This window comes from Microcaecilia unicolor, chromosome 3, assembly GCF_901765095.1.
Source record: "Microcaecilia unicolor chromosome 3, aMicUni1.1, whole genome shotgun sequence".
NCBI lineage: Eukaryota > Metazoa > Chordata > Amphibia > Gymnophiona > Siphonopidae > Microcaecilia > Microcaecilia unicolor.
Window position 1 is genome coordinate 510,517,674 of NC_044033.1, and position 18,162 is coordinate 510,535,835.

The 18,162-nt window shown below is 42.2% G+C and overlaps 1 protein-coding gene across 1 annotated transcript in view; it reads right to left on the reverse strand.

Moving 5' to 3' along the window:
• Window positions 1-18,162, reverse strand: part of LOC115465247 (cytochrome b5 reductase 4-like) — a 159,157-nt gene that overhangs the window by 77,388 nt on the left and 63,607 nt on the right. Inside the window, 2 exon segments of the mRNA XM_030195649.1 lie at window positions 6,330-6,423; window positions 13,264-13,321. Coding sequence (XP_030051509.1) covers window positions 6,330-6,423; window positions 13,264-13,321 — 152 coding nt within the window.

Below are 18,162 nucleotides of genomic sequence, written 5' to 3' on the forward strand. Positions count from 1 at the left end.
TAGACCAACTAAACAAAATTCAGATAATAAATATTGAGTGTAGGAAGTTTTAGGACATGGCAAGCAACAATTGTCTCATGTTTCTTTGATAGTCAAATCTGCAATGAGGAGGAACAAAACATCTAAAGACCCTATGGCCTTATTCTGATTACAAAAGCATATTAATTTAGAGCTTTATAGATTAAGGGTATACTTCTGTCTCACTTCTGATTCTTCCTCCCTCCTCCAGGTCGCTGCTGTACTGGGTCCGCCTTAGAAGCGGGGAAAAAGCGCATCACAGCACACTGCAGTTGCTCAGACTCCTACTGCGGACCTCAGCAAAATGAACCAATCTATTCCACACAGCAGCTGAATACCGCTGCTAAATACTTTCCAGTGCCACCTCCACCAATCTCCTTATCTGTATCATGTCCGTGTTGTTCCTGTTTACTTTATTTGATATACCGCCTATGCAGAAGGTCTTAGCGGTTTACAAAGGCATTTTTTTTTAAAAAAGGAGGGAAGGGAAATTGTACCATTTAAAACACACCAATCACATAAAAACAAAACTAAAACAAAGCAACAGGAAGAAAGTATTGTGTTAGGAGAGATTATAATAGAAAAAAAAATGGGAGGACTGAACAAAAGGAAGGGGAGCTTTAAAACATCAAAAAGAGGAAAAGCTTCAGGGAAATGGATCAGACAGGTAAAACAAGTGAAAAATAATACGTTTTAAGAAGAGGTTTAAAATTATCAAATGATCTCTCCGACCTAAGATAAAATGGAAGACATAAGAGCAGCCATACTGGGTCTGACCAATAGTCCATCTAGCCCAGTATCCCGTTTCCAAACAGTGGCCAAGCCAGGTCACAAGTACCTGACACAAACCCAATTATTACTCCATGCTAAGATTTTTAGTTATAGAACGGTTCTTAACAAACCCCACTTGTGAGTCATGGATAAGAGGAGGCAGCACCCGACTCAGTCTATTAACCAAGATTTTGGCAAAAAGCTTCACTTCATAATTCAGAAGGGAAATCGGTCGGTACGATGCAGGTAAAGTTGGGTCCCAACACAGCTTGGGCAGGACCATGACCTACGCTACATTCAGATAATTTGGCAATGAGCCCTCATTTACCCTTGAAGTATTAAAAACTTTTGTTAAAGGCTCAACAATTGCTTCCCCCAACAATTTATAAAACTCAGCTTGAAGCCCATCTGGACCCGGGGCCTTACCCGATGGACTACCACTGATTGCCCCGTACACCTCGTCGGGATGAATAGGCGCACTCAAGACCTCTCTATCCGAGGGAGCAATGCTATGAAGATTTAGGCCCTCCAAATATAGGCGACTCGATAAATCCTTATCTACGACGACACCTAGATCTTTTTCTTGAGTGCTGACCCCCAAGGTGGACCATCAGGTAACCAGGATTTGGATTATTCTTTCCAATGTGAATCACCTTACATTTGTCCACATGAAACTTCACCTGCCATTTGGCTGCCCCGTCTTCCAATTTCCTAAGGTCTTCCTGCAATATTTCACAGTCCACATCTGTTTTATTTAACATTTCTTTATTTATTTCAAATTGAACAAAGATAAACCTCTTTGAACAGATACATCCAATTCAAACAACAGAATTAAAAGGAAATAATCTATACATCAATCTTATATTGAAAATGGATTTTATAGTCCACTAGAATAATATAAGGAGATCAAGGTGGATTGAAAAACCAAAGGAAGTTGGCATAACCAAAGTAATTAAAGGAAAACAAGCATTAGTTTCTAAATTTTAAATTTTTTCAGGACTCAAGGTTTGGGGTGGAACCTGGTTCCTCTTCGTATCAAGGAAGGACCGCAATTGGTCAGGTTCGAAGAATATATATTTTTTCTCCTTGAATATCAACATACATTTGCATGGGAATCGTAGCTGGAAGACCGCCCCTATATTGAGGGACTCTTGTCTCATATCCAAAAAATTTTTTTCTTCTCTGTTGTGACCATCGTGCAATGTCTGGAAATATAGAGACTTTACTTCCTTTAAAATCTGGATGAATTCCACATCTGTTTTAATAACCTTGAATAGTTTTGTATCAACTGCAAATTTAATCAACTCACTCGTTCTGATTTCCATATCATTTATAAATATGTTAAATAGCACCGGTTCCAGTTCTATAACATTGGAACAGACACACTAAAGCAAGTTGTGCTAATCATGTCTAAACAGACATAATGAAATGAAGGCACTGTGAGAAGATTAAGTTGCGTTCAGAAAGTGCCCTCAGGGGAGTGTAGCGAATAAGACTACTTGCTAAGAACAATGGCAATCCAGAAGACTGAGTTTGGTGACAAAGAATTTTGAGCTTCTATGGAATTCTATAGGCTATTGGGAGCCTTATATTATCCGGATAATTTTTTTTTTTTAATCTATAGATGGAAGAGCTACGTGTTCATCGTCTGCAATACCCATAACTTCTTTTCAAAACTGGCCCCTCAACGTTTATCTAACCTGGTCAAAGACAAAAAAAGTGAAAGAAGAATGAAGAAAAATGGAAATTATGTTCAAGGACATCGATGGATGATAAATAATTGAGGGAATATGTGGAGCATGAACAATAACCACTTGAGACTTTCTCTGAAAGCTCTGCAGGATCGTTTGTTTGATGTTGAGTGCAGCCGTATCACCCACTTGCATGACTGGTGAACTATCTTTACATCACCAGTTAGAGTGAAGGAAGCAGTTTATCTCTTAATGTACTACAACATAACAGATTTTAACAAAATGGCACCTTTTACTAAAGTACATTAAGTGCAGTGCTTTTTTTGTAGAAAAAAAGGTGCCGGTACTCATTGTGGGCGGGGTCACCACACATGGCACCGCCCCTATTATAGCCACACCCACATTAGCCACACCCCTTATACCAGCCATGGCGCATATAAACAGACATCATTGAAAATATTATACTAGTATAGGAGAAAAAATAATGTGATTTTTTTTCATTATAAATAATTTCTGTAAGCTGTTACAGCTCCTGTATACCCAGTGCAAAATAAGACAAATTCCAAACACTAAAATGAAAATAAAATGATTTTTTTCTACCTTTGTTGTCTGGTGACTTTGTTTTTCTATCCATATTGGTCCCAGTCTCTGATTCTGCTGCTCTCTATCTGTTCTCTTAACTCCGTTTCCAGGGCTTCCTTTCCATTTATTTCTTTACTTTCCTCCTTTCTTCTTCTTTTGTTGCCCTGCATCCATAAGTAAAAGCTGGGTCCTCCTCCATGGAATTGACTGGAGGAGGTATAACATGGATCCAGCTTTTGCCTATTTTCTCCATCCATGTGCAGTTTTTCTCCTCTTCCCTTTCCCTCATCTCCATCCATGTGAATCTTCTTTTTTCTTTCCTCCCCTCCATTCATGTCCAGCACTTCTCCTCTCTCCTCCCCTCCATCCATGTCCAGCATTTCTCATCTCTCTTCCCTCCTCTGTATCCATATAAAGCAATAATTCTCTCTCCCCTCTCCGCCATCCAAGTCAGCATTTCTCCTCTCTCCTAGCCAACTCCTCCATCCATCCATGTCCAGCAATTCTCCTCTATCTCCTGCTCTCCTCTCCATCCATTTCTAGCATTTCTCCTCTCCCCCTCTCATCCATGTCCAGCAATTCTCTCTTCCCTGTCCTCCCCTCCCTGTCCAGCGATTCTCCTCTCTCCCCTCCATGTCCAGCAATTCTCTCTTCCCTGTCCTCCCCTCCATGTCCAGCAATTATCTCATCCATGCCCTCAGATCAGCAATTCTCTCTCCCCTGCCCTTCCCTCCCATCCCATGTCCAGCAATTCTCTCTCCCTTGCCCTTCCCTCCCATCCCATGTCCAGCAATTCTCTCTCCCCTGCCCTTCCCTCCCATCCCATGTCCAGCAATTCTCTCTCCCCTGCCCTTCCCATGTCCAGCAATTCTCTCTCCCCTGCCCTTCCCATGTCCAGCAACTCTCTCCCCTGCCCCTTCCCTCCCATGTCCAGCAATTCTCTCTCCCCTACTCTTCCCTCCCATCCCATGTCCAGCAATTCTCTCTCCCCTGCCCTTCCCATGCCCAGCAATTCTCTCCCCTGCCCTTCCCTCCCATCCCCAGCAATTCTCTCTCCCTTGCCCTTCCCTCCCATCCCATCCCATGTCCAGCAATTCTCTCTCCCCTGCCCTTCCCTCCCATCCCATCCCATGTCCAGCAATTCTCTCTCCCCTGCCCTTCCCTCCCATCCCATGTCCAGCAATTCTCTCTCCCCTGCCCTTCCCATGACCAGCAATTCTCTCTCCCTTGCCCTTCCCTTCCATCCCATCCCATGTCCAGCAATTCTCTCTCCCCTGCTCTTCCCTCCCATTGTTTCCAGCGGTTCTCCGCCTCTCCCCTGCCCTCCCATCGACGTGCAGCGATTTTTCCGTCCCTCCCCTGCCCTCACCTCTCCCATATCCAGCGATTCTTCGTCCCTCAGCGTCCTCCTTCACTGCCTGCCAGCCAGCGTCGGACTCAGAGGCGAACGGTGCAGGCAGCGATTGGCTGGCAGTGTCGTAGCTTCCCTCTGCAAGTCCCGCCTACAACTTCCTGTTTACGCATAGGCGGGACTTGCAGAGGGAAGCTACGACGCTGCCAGCCAATCGCTGCCTGCACCGTTCGCCTCTGAGTCCGACGCTGGCAGGCAGTGAAGGAGGACGCTGGGGGACGAAGACTCGCTGGATATGAGAGAGGTGAGGGCAGGGGAGGGACGGAAAAATCGCTGCACGTCGATGGGAGGGCAGGAGAGAGGCGGAGAATCGCTGGAAATAATGGGAGGGGAGGGGAGGAGGAGAAAAAGGTGCCGGTACGCCGTACCGTTGCGTACCGGCACAAAAAAAAGCACTGATTAAGTGTAAATACGTAATTACAGTAACAGTTATTTTACTCCTATGATACTAAACCCATGCTAAATGCATAGCATGGAATGGGGAGAAATGGGCAGATTACACTCGGGTATCATAGGTATTTTCCTGTCCTTGCCCAAGGTGGGGGGGGGGAGGGGCATATTTTAGCATGCCTCCCCCGCCATTTTCAGAACCCACCCCCCCCCCCCCCGCAGCGCATTCGTTGATCTGTGCTGTGAGTCCTGACTGACGGATGTCAGTCAGGACTCACAGCACAGATCAGCGAACGCGCCGGAGACCGGTGCTGAAGAAGACTAAGGCTGGCGGGGGAGGGTCATTGGCGATGGTGGCGGCAGCAGGAGGGGGGGTTGAAAGCGGTGGGGGGGGGGGGGTTGAAAGTAGAGGGGGCCAGGGCTAAATCTGTGGGGGCCCATGCCCCCACCTAGCTACGCCCCTGGGGCACAGTCTACACTCTGCAGTTAGCACATGGTAATTCACCACATCTTTTACTATATCAGATAGCACAAGACATTTAAAACCACCTCAACAGGAGTAGGTAAGTGCATCTGTACTATCAATCTATTTGTTCTGTGGTAAAAGGTTTTCCTCTGCAATAACTAGGAACTAATATTACTAACTGTTACTTATCACTTTTATAGCGCTACTGGATATACACAGTGCTGTACGCTAAACACATATGAGACAGTCCCCTGCTTGACAGAGCTTACAGTCTATTTGAGTTACACGACAGGACAAATAAGGGATTAGGGGATTACTTATTCTGAGAATGATTAAAAACAGACATGGGTACTGAACAGGTGACTAGGAGTTAAAAGCTAAAAGCAACAGCCACTGCAGAAGCTTTGCACTTACCACAAAACTTGCCTGCATTTTAATGAAAGGGTCCCTAGGTCTAAGTCTCTAAAACCAAACTGAAAACAGCAGTAATCAAATGAAAGTGAAAAAGTCAAGGTTGACACCTCATGCATGTTCAAGGTAACCTATTTGTAAAGCAGATTTGCCATACAATGTAAGAAACACATTTGAAAGCATGGTTTACTATACCTTCATGTAAATAATCAAATCAGCTATGGCGTGGTAAATCTTACAGATCGTTTTTACCTACAGGGTTTGTCACGACCAAAGCGAAAAAGCACTCTGGCTTTTAAATTACTGCGAAGGAAAATTAACCACACAAAGATGTGCCTGCTTTTTTACAGGTACTTTTCCTAGAGAAATGCAAGCATGTAGTTTTGTTTATTCAGAGCAACATGTATACATCTGGAACACGTATGCAAAAGGTATGCACCTAATGGAATAGCTGCACGCATTTTACCCACATACAGGGTGGGTAATCAAAAAGCTCATTTTCAACAGTTAAAACATTTTGCCTGCAGAAAGCACTTTGATTATTGGTTTAAAAAAAACAAACCTTACTAGAAGAAGTGCAAAATCTTACCAAGATGCAAAAGATATGAATAATCCTCTATAATGATCTCCACTCGCAGGATACCATCTTCATAGTCAACTGTCACCAGCTCTGATGCTATATCCTTACATAAAGAAAATATAAAGAAAACAAACATTTCTATTAATTATTAACTGCAATTTACATAGCTCTTAATTAGTGGCAGACCTGCTCTCTTAATTACGCTCAATTTATCTGCTGCACTTGACCTTGTAAACCATTCCTTCTCATAATTACATATGCGTTGCCATACTGAGACAGACCAAAGGTCCATCAAGCCCAGCATCCTTTTTCCGACAGTGGCCAATCCAGGTCACAAGTATCTGGCAGAAACCCAAACAATAGCAACATTCCATGTAGAACCCCAAAGAGTAGCAAGATTCTAGAATTCTAAAGAATAACAAGATTCCATGCAGAATTTCAAAGTGTATAGCAACATTCCATTTAGAACCCTAAAGAGTAGCAAGATTCCATTCAGAATCCTAAGTACATAAGTGTTGCCATACTGGGACAGACTGAAGGTTCAACAAGCCCAGCATCCTGTTTCCAACAGTGGCCAGTCCAGGTCACAAGTACCTGGCAAGATCCCAGAACAGTAAAACAGATTTTATGCTGCTTATCTTAGAAATAAGCAGTGAATTCTGCTAAGTCCATCTTAATAATGACTTATGGACATTTGTTTTAGGAAGCAATCCAAACCTTTTTTAAACCCTCAGCTAACTGCCTTTATCACATTCCCCTGGCAACAAATTCTTTTCTTTTTACTCACTCTCTCTCGATCTGTCCTGTCAATTACTGTAGTACTTTTCTAGCAGAGATTTTGTGTTATTTATATTATATTAACCACTATGATAATATCCTCCTTAGCAGTATGTCAAATAACGGTGGCATGAACCCGAACCTTTATGTAAGGGATAGAATCCAAAGGAATTTTGATATGCAGAAACTCAGAATGTGGAAGTAGAGGAGTGTGGTAGCCGTGTTAGTCCACTCTTAAGGTTTTCAATAGAAATCAAACAAAATAAAACATGGCAACGAAAATAAAATGATACCTTTTTTATTGGACATAACTTAATACATTTCTTGATTAGCTTTCGAAGGTTGCCCTTCTTCCTCAGATCGGAAATAAGCAAATGTGCTAGCTGACAGTGTATATAAGTGAAAACATTCAAGCATTACTATGACAGTAAAATAGATACCATTGGAGATTCTACATGGAATGTTGCTACTATTGGAGATTCTACGTGGAATGTTGCTATTCCACTAGCAACATTCCATGTAGAAGGCTGCGCAGGCTTCTGTTTCTGTGAGTCTGACGTCCTGCACGTACAGAAGCAGAAGCCTGTACGGCCACATTGGTGATCTACAAGGGCCGACTTCTACATGGAATGTTGCTAGTGGAATAGCAACATTCCATGTAGAATCTATAGAAATCAAACAAAATAAAACATGGAAAAGAAAATAAGATGATACCTTTTTTATTGGACATAACTTAATACATTTCTTGATTAGCTTTCGAAGGTTGCCCTTCTTCGTCAGATCGGAAATAAGCAAATGTGCTAGCTGACAGTGTATATAAGTGAAAACATTCAAGCATTACTGACAGTCTGACAGGGTGGGAGGATGGGGGTGGGTAGGAAGTATGCATGGGGACATCAAAGCTTATCATTGATATTCTAACAGGATAGGTGTGGATAGGTGAGGGGTGGGGGTGATCAACAGAGACATACAGCTTTATGGTTTATAATGGGCTAGGAACCCCAGATCCTTGTTAAGTCCTTTCTGTTGGATGTTAAAGGTAACTTTAAAACCATACAAGAACGTAAGACCTTTGAAGTCAGAATGATTGAATATTTTAACACCCAACAGAAAGGACTTAACAAGGATCTGGGGTTCCTAGCCCTTATAAACCATAAAGCTGTATGTCTCTGTTGATCACCCCACCCCTCACCTATCCACACCCATCCTGTTAGAATATCAATGATATGCTTTGATGTCCCCATGCATACTTCCTACCCACCCCCATCCTCCCACCCTGTCAGACTGTCATAGTAATGCTTGAATGTTTTTACTTATATACACTGTCAGCTAGCACATTTGCTTATTTCCGATCTGAGGAAGAAGGGCAACCTTCGAAAGCTAATCAAAGAATGTGGAAGAAAACTCAGTGGGAATGACCAAAATGAAAAGAACTGATGATCCACAATAAAAACATTTACCGTTAAAAATCATATATGATGTACAATTGTATTTATTATGTGAATTTCTCATTTACCTATGTTTTGCCTCACTATTTGCAGAGAGATATATATATCTCTTCCAGGACCTATCGTCATTAATTTGAACCTGGGTTAGCGTTTGCTTTTCTAACACTAAATTTCAGTCATGACGGGGTTATTTTATTACATTATTATTTCTAAAAGCAACACATTTCAGTCCCTGTGTCTTTTCACAAAGTGCTTGCTAAATGCTTCACAGGGGTGAACGTTCAGCGCTCAGGGGACACGGGCTTAACTGTCCCCTTCCTTTTCGCATACAACACAGTAAAAAGGTAAATCTCTCAGGAAACAGGTATGTAGCGCGAGATACGCTCAAAGTCATGCCGCCATCTTGAACTCTGCCTCCACCTTATGCCTATCGCTACAATTTTACATCCACATGATGTTTACATATTTTATACCTTATTTCATATTTGTGTTTAGATTTTATATTTTAAATTACAATTGTCTGGCAATTTAATTTATTTTAGTTTTATATTAGTACATTTCTTCATCCTTCCTTGGACTGGAGGAGTAGCCTAGTGGTTAACGCAGCAGGCTTTGATCTTGGTGAACTGGGTGCGATTCCCACTGCAGCTCCTTGTGACTCTGGTCAAGTCACCTAACCCTCCATTGCCCCAGGTACAAAAATAAGTACCTGTATATACTATGAAAACCACTTTGAATGTAGTTGCAAAAACCTCAGAAAGGCAGTATATCAAGTCCCATTTCCCTTTCCCTTATGACATCACAATATCAGAAGTGAGCCAAGTATCAGGTCATCAAGACATTGTGACATCACTGATGAGGTTGGCTCTTATTGGTGGAATGAGTGGAGGAGTAGCCTAGTGGTTAGTGCAGCAGATTCTGATTCTGGGGAACTGAGTTCAATTCCCACTGCAGCTCCTTGTGACTCTGGTCAAGTCACCTAACCCTCCATTGCCCCAGGTACAAAAATAAGTACCTGTATATACTATGAAAACTGCTTTGAATGTAGTTGCAAAAACCACAGAAAGGTGGTGTATTAAGTCCCAGTCCCTTTCATCTATCCCTCTTTGTTTTCTTATGTCCGTAGGCTTAGTTTTTTAACCCATACGATGTTTATTTTTCCAAATGTTTTATACATTTTTATTTATGTTTCCTTTTAATTACATGATTGGATTCCTGACGAACTGAAAAATGAACTTGCAGAACTATTGGTAGTAATGGGTAATTTCTCTTTAAAAGCAAGCATGGTACCGGAAGATTGGAGGATGGCCAATGTAATGCCGATTTTTAAAAAGGGTTCCAGAGGTGATCCAGGAAATTACAGACCAGTGAGCCCGACGTCGGTGCCAGGAAAAATGGTAGAGACTATTATTAAGAACAAAATTACAGAGCATATACAAAGGCATGGATTAATGAGACAAAGCCAACATGGACAGTGAAAGGAAATCTTGCCTCACCAATCTATTACATTTCTTTGAAGGGGTGAACGAACATGTGGATAACGTTAAGCCAGTCGATATTGTGTATCTGGATTTTCAAAAGGCATTTGACAAAGTACCTCATGAAAGACTCCTGAGGAAATTAGAAAGTCATGAGAGGAAATAATGATCTATTGTGGATTAAAAACTGGTTAAAGGATGGAAAACAGAGCGTAGGGTTAAATGGTCAGTATTCTCAATGAAGAAGGGTAGATAGTGGGGTTCCACAGGTGTCTGTGTTGAGACCGCTGCTTTTTAACATATTTATAAATGATCTAGATATGGGAATAACTAGTGAGGTAATTGAATTTGCCGACGACACAAAGTTATTCAAAGTTGTTAAATCTTAAGAGGATTGTGAAAAATTGCAAGATGACCTTATGAGACTGGGCATCCAAATGGCAGATGATGTTTAATGTGAGCAAGTGCAAAGTGATGCATGTGGGAAGAGGAACACGAATTATAGATACGTGATGCAAGGTTCCAAGTTAGGAGTCACGGACCAGAAAAAGGATCTAGGAGTCATTGTTGATGATACTTTGAAACCCTCTGCTCAGTGCGCTGCAGCAGCAAAGAAAGCAAATAGAATATTAGGTATTATTAGGAAAGGACTGGAACATAAAAATGAGGATGCTATAATACCTTTGTATCGCTCCATGGTGCGACTGCACCTTGAATACCGTGTGCAATTCTGGTCACCGCATCTCAAAAAAGATACACTGGATTAGAAAAGGTTCAGGACGACAAAAATGATAAAGGGGATGGGAAGACTTCCTTATGAGGAAAGGTTGAAACAGCTTGGGCACTTCAGCTTGGAGAAAAGACGGCTGAGGGGAGATATGATAGGAGGCATATAAAATACTGAGTGGCGTGGAACGTGTAGACGTGAATTACTTGTTTACTCTTCCAAAAATACTAGGACTAGAGGGCACGCAATGAAGCTACAAAGTAGTAAATTTAAAACGAATCGGAGAAAATATTTCTTCACTCAACGTGTAATTAAACTCTGGAATTCGTTGCCAGAGAATGTGGTAAAAGCATTTAGCTTAGCAGGGTTTAAAAAGGGTTTGGACAGCTTCCTAAAAGAAAAGTCCATAAACCATTAATAAAATGGACTTGGGAAAATCCACTGTATTGTACTGTTTTGGGCTATTGCCAGGTACTTGTGACTTGGCATGGACACTGTTTGGAAAACAGGATACTGGGCTAGATGGACCACTGGTCTGACCCAATATGGCTACTCTTATGTTCTTATGTACTTGTAACCTGGATTGGCCATTGTTGGAAACAGGATACTGGGCTTGATGGACCTTCAGTCTGTTCCAGTATGGTAACACTTATGAAATACGGTTCATGTCAAGTCCATACCTTTCAACTACTGTACATCATAAGGTGTTAAACAAGAAAAGTTTTTATTTTGGAAGATTTTGCATTATCAGTTCTTTACATTTGGTCATTCCCCCTGTGTTTTCTGCCACTTTTTCTGTTCTGTGGGAACCATATGTTTGTCCCCTTTTTGTGAAACTCAGAATATGGCATTATTAGGTAACATACAAACTTTCAGAGAAATGCTAGCAGGCTGAAATAGAAGGAATACAGTGTTTAGTTCTCTGCTTGTTAATCTTTGTTTGCTTAGCTGTTTTTTTCTTTATATTTGTATTGTTTTATTGTGATGTTTTTACTTGCAATGTTTTATTGTTGTATTGCATATACTATGAAATGGAAGACTGAGCACTTACATAAGTACAAGTAATGCCACACTGGGAAAAGACCAATGGTCCATCGAGCCCAGCATCCTGTCCACGACAGCGGCCAATCCAGGCCAAGGGCACCTGGCGAGCTTCCCAAACGTACAAACATTCTATACATGTTATTCTTGGAATTGTGGATTTTTCCCAAGTCCATTTAGTAGTGGTTTATGGACTTGTCCTTTAGGAAACTTTTTAAATTCTGCCAAGCTAACCGCCTTCACCACGTTCTTAGGCAACAAATTCCAGAGTTTAATTATGCGTTGGGTGAAGAAAACTTTTCTCCGATTTGTTTTAAATTTACTACACTGTGGTTTCATTGCATGCCCCCTAATAGTTCATATTAATTCTTCCTTCCTTATTTTCCCCTTTGGTAATAGCTGATAACTTGTAAGCATTTCTGGAGATTTAGTATTACATAAGTACATAAGTAATGCCACACTGGGAAAAGACCAAGGGTCCATCGAGCCCAGCATCCTGTCCACGACAGCGGCCAATCCAGGCCAAGGGCACCTGGCAAGCTTCCCAAACGTACAAACATTCTATACATGTTATTCTTGGAATTGTGGATTTTTCCCAAGTCCATTTAGTAGTGGTTTATGGACTTGTCCTTTAGGAAACTTTTTAAATTCTGCCAAGCTAACCGCCTTCACCACGTTCTCCGGCAACAAATTCCAGAGTTTAATTATGCGTTGGGTGAAGAAAACTTTTCTCCGATTTGTTTTAAATTTACTACACTGTGGTTTCATTGCATGCCCCCTAATAGTTCATATTAATTCTTCCTTCCTTATTTTCCCCTTTGGTAATAGCTGATAACTTGTAAGCATTTCTGGAGATTTAGTATTACATAAGTACATAAGTAATGCCACACTGGGAAAAGACCAAGGGACAATCGAGCCCAGCATTCTGTCCACGACAGCGGCCAATCCAGGCCAAGGGCACCTGGCGAGCTTCCCAAATGTACAAACATTCTATACATCTTATTCCTGGAATTGCCGGACAAAAGACCTGGGGGGTGGGGGGTGGAGCGAACTCCCTGAAACTGCATGTTGTATTCCCCCATGTAACAAAGACAACAGGTAACAAAACATAGCGGAACATCCAAAATTCCCACAACAGAACTTGAACTCAGCATGAATTCTGGGACGTACCATCTTGAATAAAAATGGCATTAAACCAGAATTGGCACCATACCCCTGTGCATGGAGAGAGATATGGCTACACCATCAAGAGTATAAATCAGCACAAGTCCATTCATAATGTCCAATATTTGAATAAAATAAAGATTTTAACTGGTCTGTGGCTGAAAAGCCCAGTCTCAGAAAACTAATAGCCCTTGAGTTGAAGAAAGGTAGATTGACATCTCAAACATTTATTCATATGACAGAACCTTGTCATCGTCATATGTTTGTATATGAAATTTTTTTTTTAAGTTTTCACATAAGACATTTACCTTTTGTTTACTGTATATGGCAATAGTGATAGTGAGGTCATTTTGGAACCAATCATACCTGTAAAACAATAGAACAGAGAAAAAGCTTGAGAAGGAGAAACAGATTACTATCAGGCTTTTTTTTTGAAAGAGAAGGGCGCCCATCTTTTGACACAAATCGGGAGATGGGCGTCCTTCTCCCAGGGTCGCCCAAATAGGCGTCCTCAACTGCTTTCCGTCGCGGGGATGACCAAAGTTCACGGGGGCGTGTTGGAAGCATAGCGAAGGCGGGACTGGGGCGTGCCTAACACATGGGCGTCCTCGACCGATAATGGAAAAAAGAAGGGCGTCCCTGACGAGCACTTGGGCAACTTTACTTGGTCCATTTTTTGTTACGACCAAGCCTCAAAAAGGTGCCCGAACTGACCAGATGACCACTGGAGACAATCGGGGATGACCTCCCCTTACTCCCCCCAGTGGTCACTAACCCCCCCGTCTCACCCTCAAAAAAAACAAAAACAAAAAAACACCAAACTTTAAAAATATTCTTTGCCAGCCTCTATGCCAGCCTCAAATGTCATACCCAGCTCCATCACAGCAGTATGCAGGTCCCTGGAGCAGTTTTAGTGGGTGCAGTGTACCTCAAGCAGGCAGACCCAGGCCCACCCCACCCCACCCCCTACCTGTTACACTTGTGGTGGTAAATGTGAGCCCTCCAAAACCCACCACAAACCCACTGTACCCACATCTAGGTGTCCCCCCCTTCACCCCTTAGAGCTATGGTAGTGGTGTACAGTTGTGGGGAGTGGGTTTTGGGTGGGGATTTGGGGGGGCTCAGCACACAAGTTAAGGGAGCTAAGCACCTGGGAGCAATTTCTGAAGTCCACTGCAGTGCCCCCTAGGGTGCCCGGTTGATGTCTTGGCATGTCAGGGAGACCAGTGTACTACGAATGCTGGCTCCTCCCACGCCCAAATGGCTTGGATTTGGTTGTTTCTGAGATGGGCGTCCTCGGTTTTCATTTTTGCAGAAAATCGGGGACGACCATCTCTAAGGACGACCATCTCTAAGGTCGAACTAAATTTTGCCATATGGGCGTCCCCAACCGTATTATTGAAACGAAAGATGGACGCCCATCGTGTTTCGATAATACGGGTTTTACCGCCCCTTTGCCGGGACGTCCTGCGAGGACATCCTCAGGAAAACTTGGGCGCCCCTTTCGATTATGCCCCTCCACGTGTTCTTAAGGTATGAATACCTTGAATATAAACCTTTTACAGAAAGAGCTACAAAAGAAAAATATTTCCCTTGCACTTTATCTTACCTCACTGCCTGCTGCGTTAACCACTAGGCTACTTCTCCAGTCCAAGGAAGGATGAAGAAATGTACTAATATAAAACTAAAGCGCTTTCCGATCTGACGAAGAAGGGCAACCTTCGAAAGCTAATCAAGAAATGTATTAAGTTATCTCAAATAAAAAAGGTATCATCTTATTTTCTTTTCCATGTTTTATTTTGTTTGATTTCTATAGATTCTACATGGAATGTTGCTATTCCACTAGCAACATTCCATGTAGAAGTCGGCCCTTGCAGATCACCAATGTGGCCGCGCAGGCTTCTGCTTCTGTGAGTCTGACGTCCTGCACATACGTGCAGGACGTCAGACTCACAGAAACAGAAGCCTGCGCAGCCTTCTACATGGAATGTTGCTAGTGGAATAGCAACATTCCACGTAGAATCTCCAATAGTAGCAACATTCCATGTAGAATCTCCAATGGTATCTATTTTACTGTCATAGTAATGCTTGAATGTTTTCACTTATATACACTGTCAGCTAGCACATTTGCTTATTTCCGATCTGATGAAGAAGGGCAACCTTCGAAAGCTAATCAAGAAATGTATTAAGTTATCTCAAATAAAAAAGGTATCTTTCTTTTCCTTGTTTTATTTCTATTGATTACCTTTAAAAGTGGACTAACATGGCTACCACACTTCTATACTGTAAAAGCAAATTTGTTTGCAAGAAACTGATGTGGCAAATTCCATCGATTTTTTAAATGACTTTCATATCAAGAAAAAAACATTTCTTGATGTGGAAGTGATTATGATCACAATGCATCATAAATTTAAATGTAGCGTGTGTCTCATTCAACCATGTGGCACATCAATCTAACTCTTACCACAGAACCTTCCCATAAAAAGAAAGTATCACTAACGAACCTAACTCGCAAGGGGATAGATCTAAAAACCAAAAAACTGTGATGGATTTAAAAAAAAAAAAAAAAAGATTAGCAATCGAAGGGGCCACTATGGCCCCCATGGTTACCCCAGATATTTGTTGAAAAACTGTCTCCATATTGAAAAAAAATGTCAAGCTATCTCAGCTACTTTCACTATAAAGGAACTAAGAACTTTTTTTCTACGTTCCCATATCTAAAAAATGTTCCACAACATGTAAAGCTTTTCGTTGTGGAATCACCGTATAAAGGGAACAAATATCCATAGTCACCAGCACCAAATTAGATAATGACTACCGGATCTTACTGCAGTCCAATGTATTCAAAAAAAAAAATCTGTAAAGCCTTTCAAGTAAGAATCAACTTTCTACACAAAAGGTTTCAAAAAATAATCTACATAGATGGCACCATTTCTTCTAGTGTGATTTATTTATTTAGTTTGTTGCATTGGTATCCCACATTTTCACACCTATTTGCAGGCTCAATGTGGCTTACATTGTTCCGTAATGGCGATCGCCATTTCCGGAAGGAAAAATACAGAGTTATATTGCATTAAGGTTCGTAGATGACAGAGCAGATTAGGCAATCAAGTAAAAAGAATTCAATTTTCGTGATGAGAAATAAAATGGTAATGCGTTAAGGTTCAATCGTGACAGAGTAACTTAGGCATTCAAGAATAGAAAGTTCCGTTTTGTCCAGTTCTAGTATGAGTTTTGTTGTCTAGTATTTAGGATGGATCATTATGGTATGCTTTATTGAACAGGTTGTTTTTTTAGTAATTTTCGGAAATTAGTTATGTCGCGTATTGTTTTTGTGGCTTTTGGTAGTGCATTCCACAGTTGCGCGCCTATGTAGGAGAAGCTGGATGCATATGTTAGTTTATATTTTAGTCCTTTGCAGCTGGGGTGATGGAGATTCAGGAACGTACCTGGTGATCTTTTAGTATTCCTGGTTGGTAAGTCTATAAGGTCTGACATGTAGACCGGGGCTTCACCGTGTATGATTTTATGTACCAGAGTGCACATATTGAACGTAATCCGTTCTTTAAGTGGGAGCCAATGAAGTTTTTCTCTTAGGGGTTTGGCGTTTTCGTATTTCGTTTTTCCAAATATCTTGTTTGGCAAGGTAAGATTATTAGGAAAAAAATGTGTTTATTTTGGGGTTGTTGGAATTCAATTATTATGATTGAGTTAAAATACAACTGTTTTAAATTGTTTATCATTATAGTACTGTTTTAATAGCAATATATATTTTATAGTACGTCGCTTTGAGAACTGATAGTGGAATGGTAGGCAATCAGATTAAACCAAGGCTTCTGGTTGGATAGGTTCACAGATTGGGGTGTACCAGAGATGTGTATTTATTAGTGTGCATTCAGGTTTTTTTTTAATGCTCCTTACATGTGTTAATAGCATCTTATCTCTACTGGTACTTCCTGTTACTACATAAGCGGGACGTGGTAGAGATGAGCCAGACACAAGACTTCCGGGGTCGGATGGTGTTCTCCTCGAATAAAGGGATCCTCTACAATTTGGGCAGATCCTCCTGTAGTGTGCCACAAGGTAAGTTCTCCCCCTGTCTGGTACTGTTTGGGTTACTTTGCCAGAGGCCATATATTCTGGTCAGCCTGATCGGGCCCTTTTGTTGGGGGGGGGGGGGCTAATCTGTCAGGGGCCATATTGTGGGCAGGCTGTTTTGACAGTGGCTGTTATGTCAGGAGCTTTTTTGTTTGGAAATTTATTGGGGCCATTTTGTCAGGGCTTTTTTGATGGGACTATTTTTACCATATTTCTACTCTGTAAACACTATCCTCTCATTCATTTCCTTGCCATCCCCTCCTGGCCCTCTCCCACATGATTTCCACCATCCCCTCCACCCTTCTAGCCTAGCTGCTGCTCACTCTTTCTCGCCATCTCCACTCTTGTAGCCTGACATCTCTCAGTCCCTTTTCTTCCCTCTGGCTCGTTCCCTCATTTCTCCAGTATTTCTCCCTCTCTCTTCCCTCACGCCCACTGTCCGGCATCTCTCTATCACTCCCTTCTGCTCTTGGATCCAACATCTCTCTCTTTCTCTCCTCTCATCTACCCCATGTTCAAAATCTCTCCCTTTCTCCTATTGTCCACCGTCTCTCTCTTTCCCTCCCTTGTGCCCACAATCTCTTCTCCCTCCCCATGCAGCATTTTCTCCATCCCTCCTGTCCACTACCTTGACCAACATTTCTGCCTCTAACCCCCTTGTGCCATCTCTCCCTCCCCCTACCCCTATGTCCTACATTTGTCCCTCTCTCACCCTCCATGGACATAAAAGTGAGGGGAGATGCCGCAACAATTCTCCCCCCCTACCCATGTCCAACAATTCTCCCTCTCTCACTCTCCATGCAGCATCTCCCCCTCCCCTCTCACCCTTATGTCCAATATTCCTTTCTCTCACCCCTCTCACTCTCCATGCAGCCTCTCTTCCACCCCTCCCATCCCTATGTCCAACATTTCAACCTCTCTCATCCCTCTCATCCTCCATGCAGCATCTCTCCCTCCCTTGTCACCCTCATTTCCAACATTTCTCCCTCTCACCCTCCCTCCCTCCTCTCCACCCCATGTCCAACATTTCTCCCTCTCTCATTCCTCTCCCCCTCCCCCCTTATGTCCAACAATTCTCCCACTATCGCTCCCACCCCTCGTGCAGCATC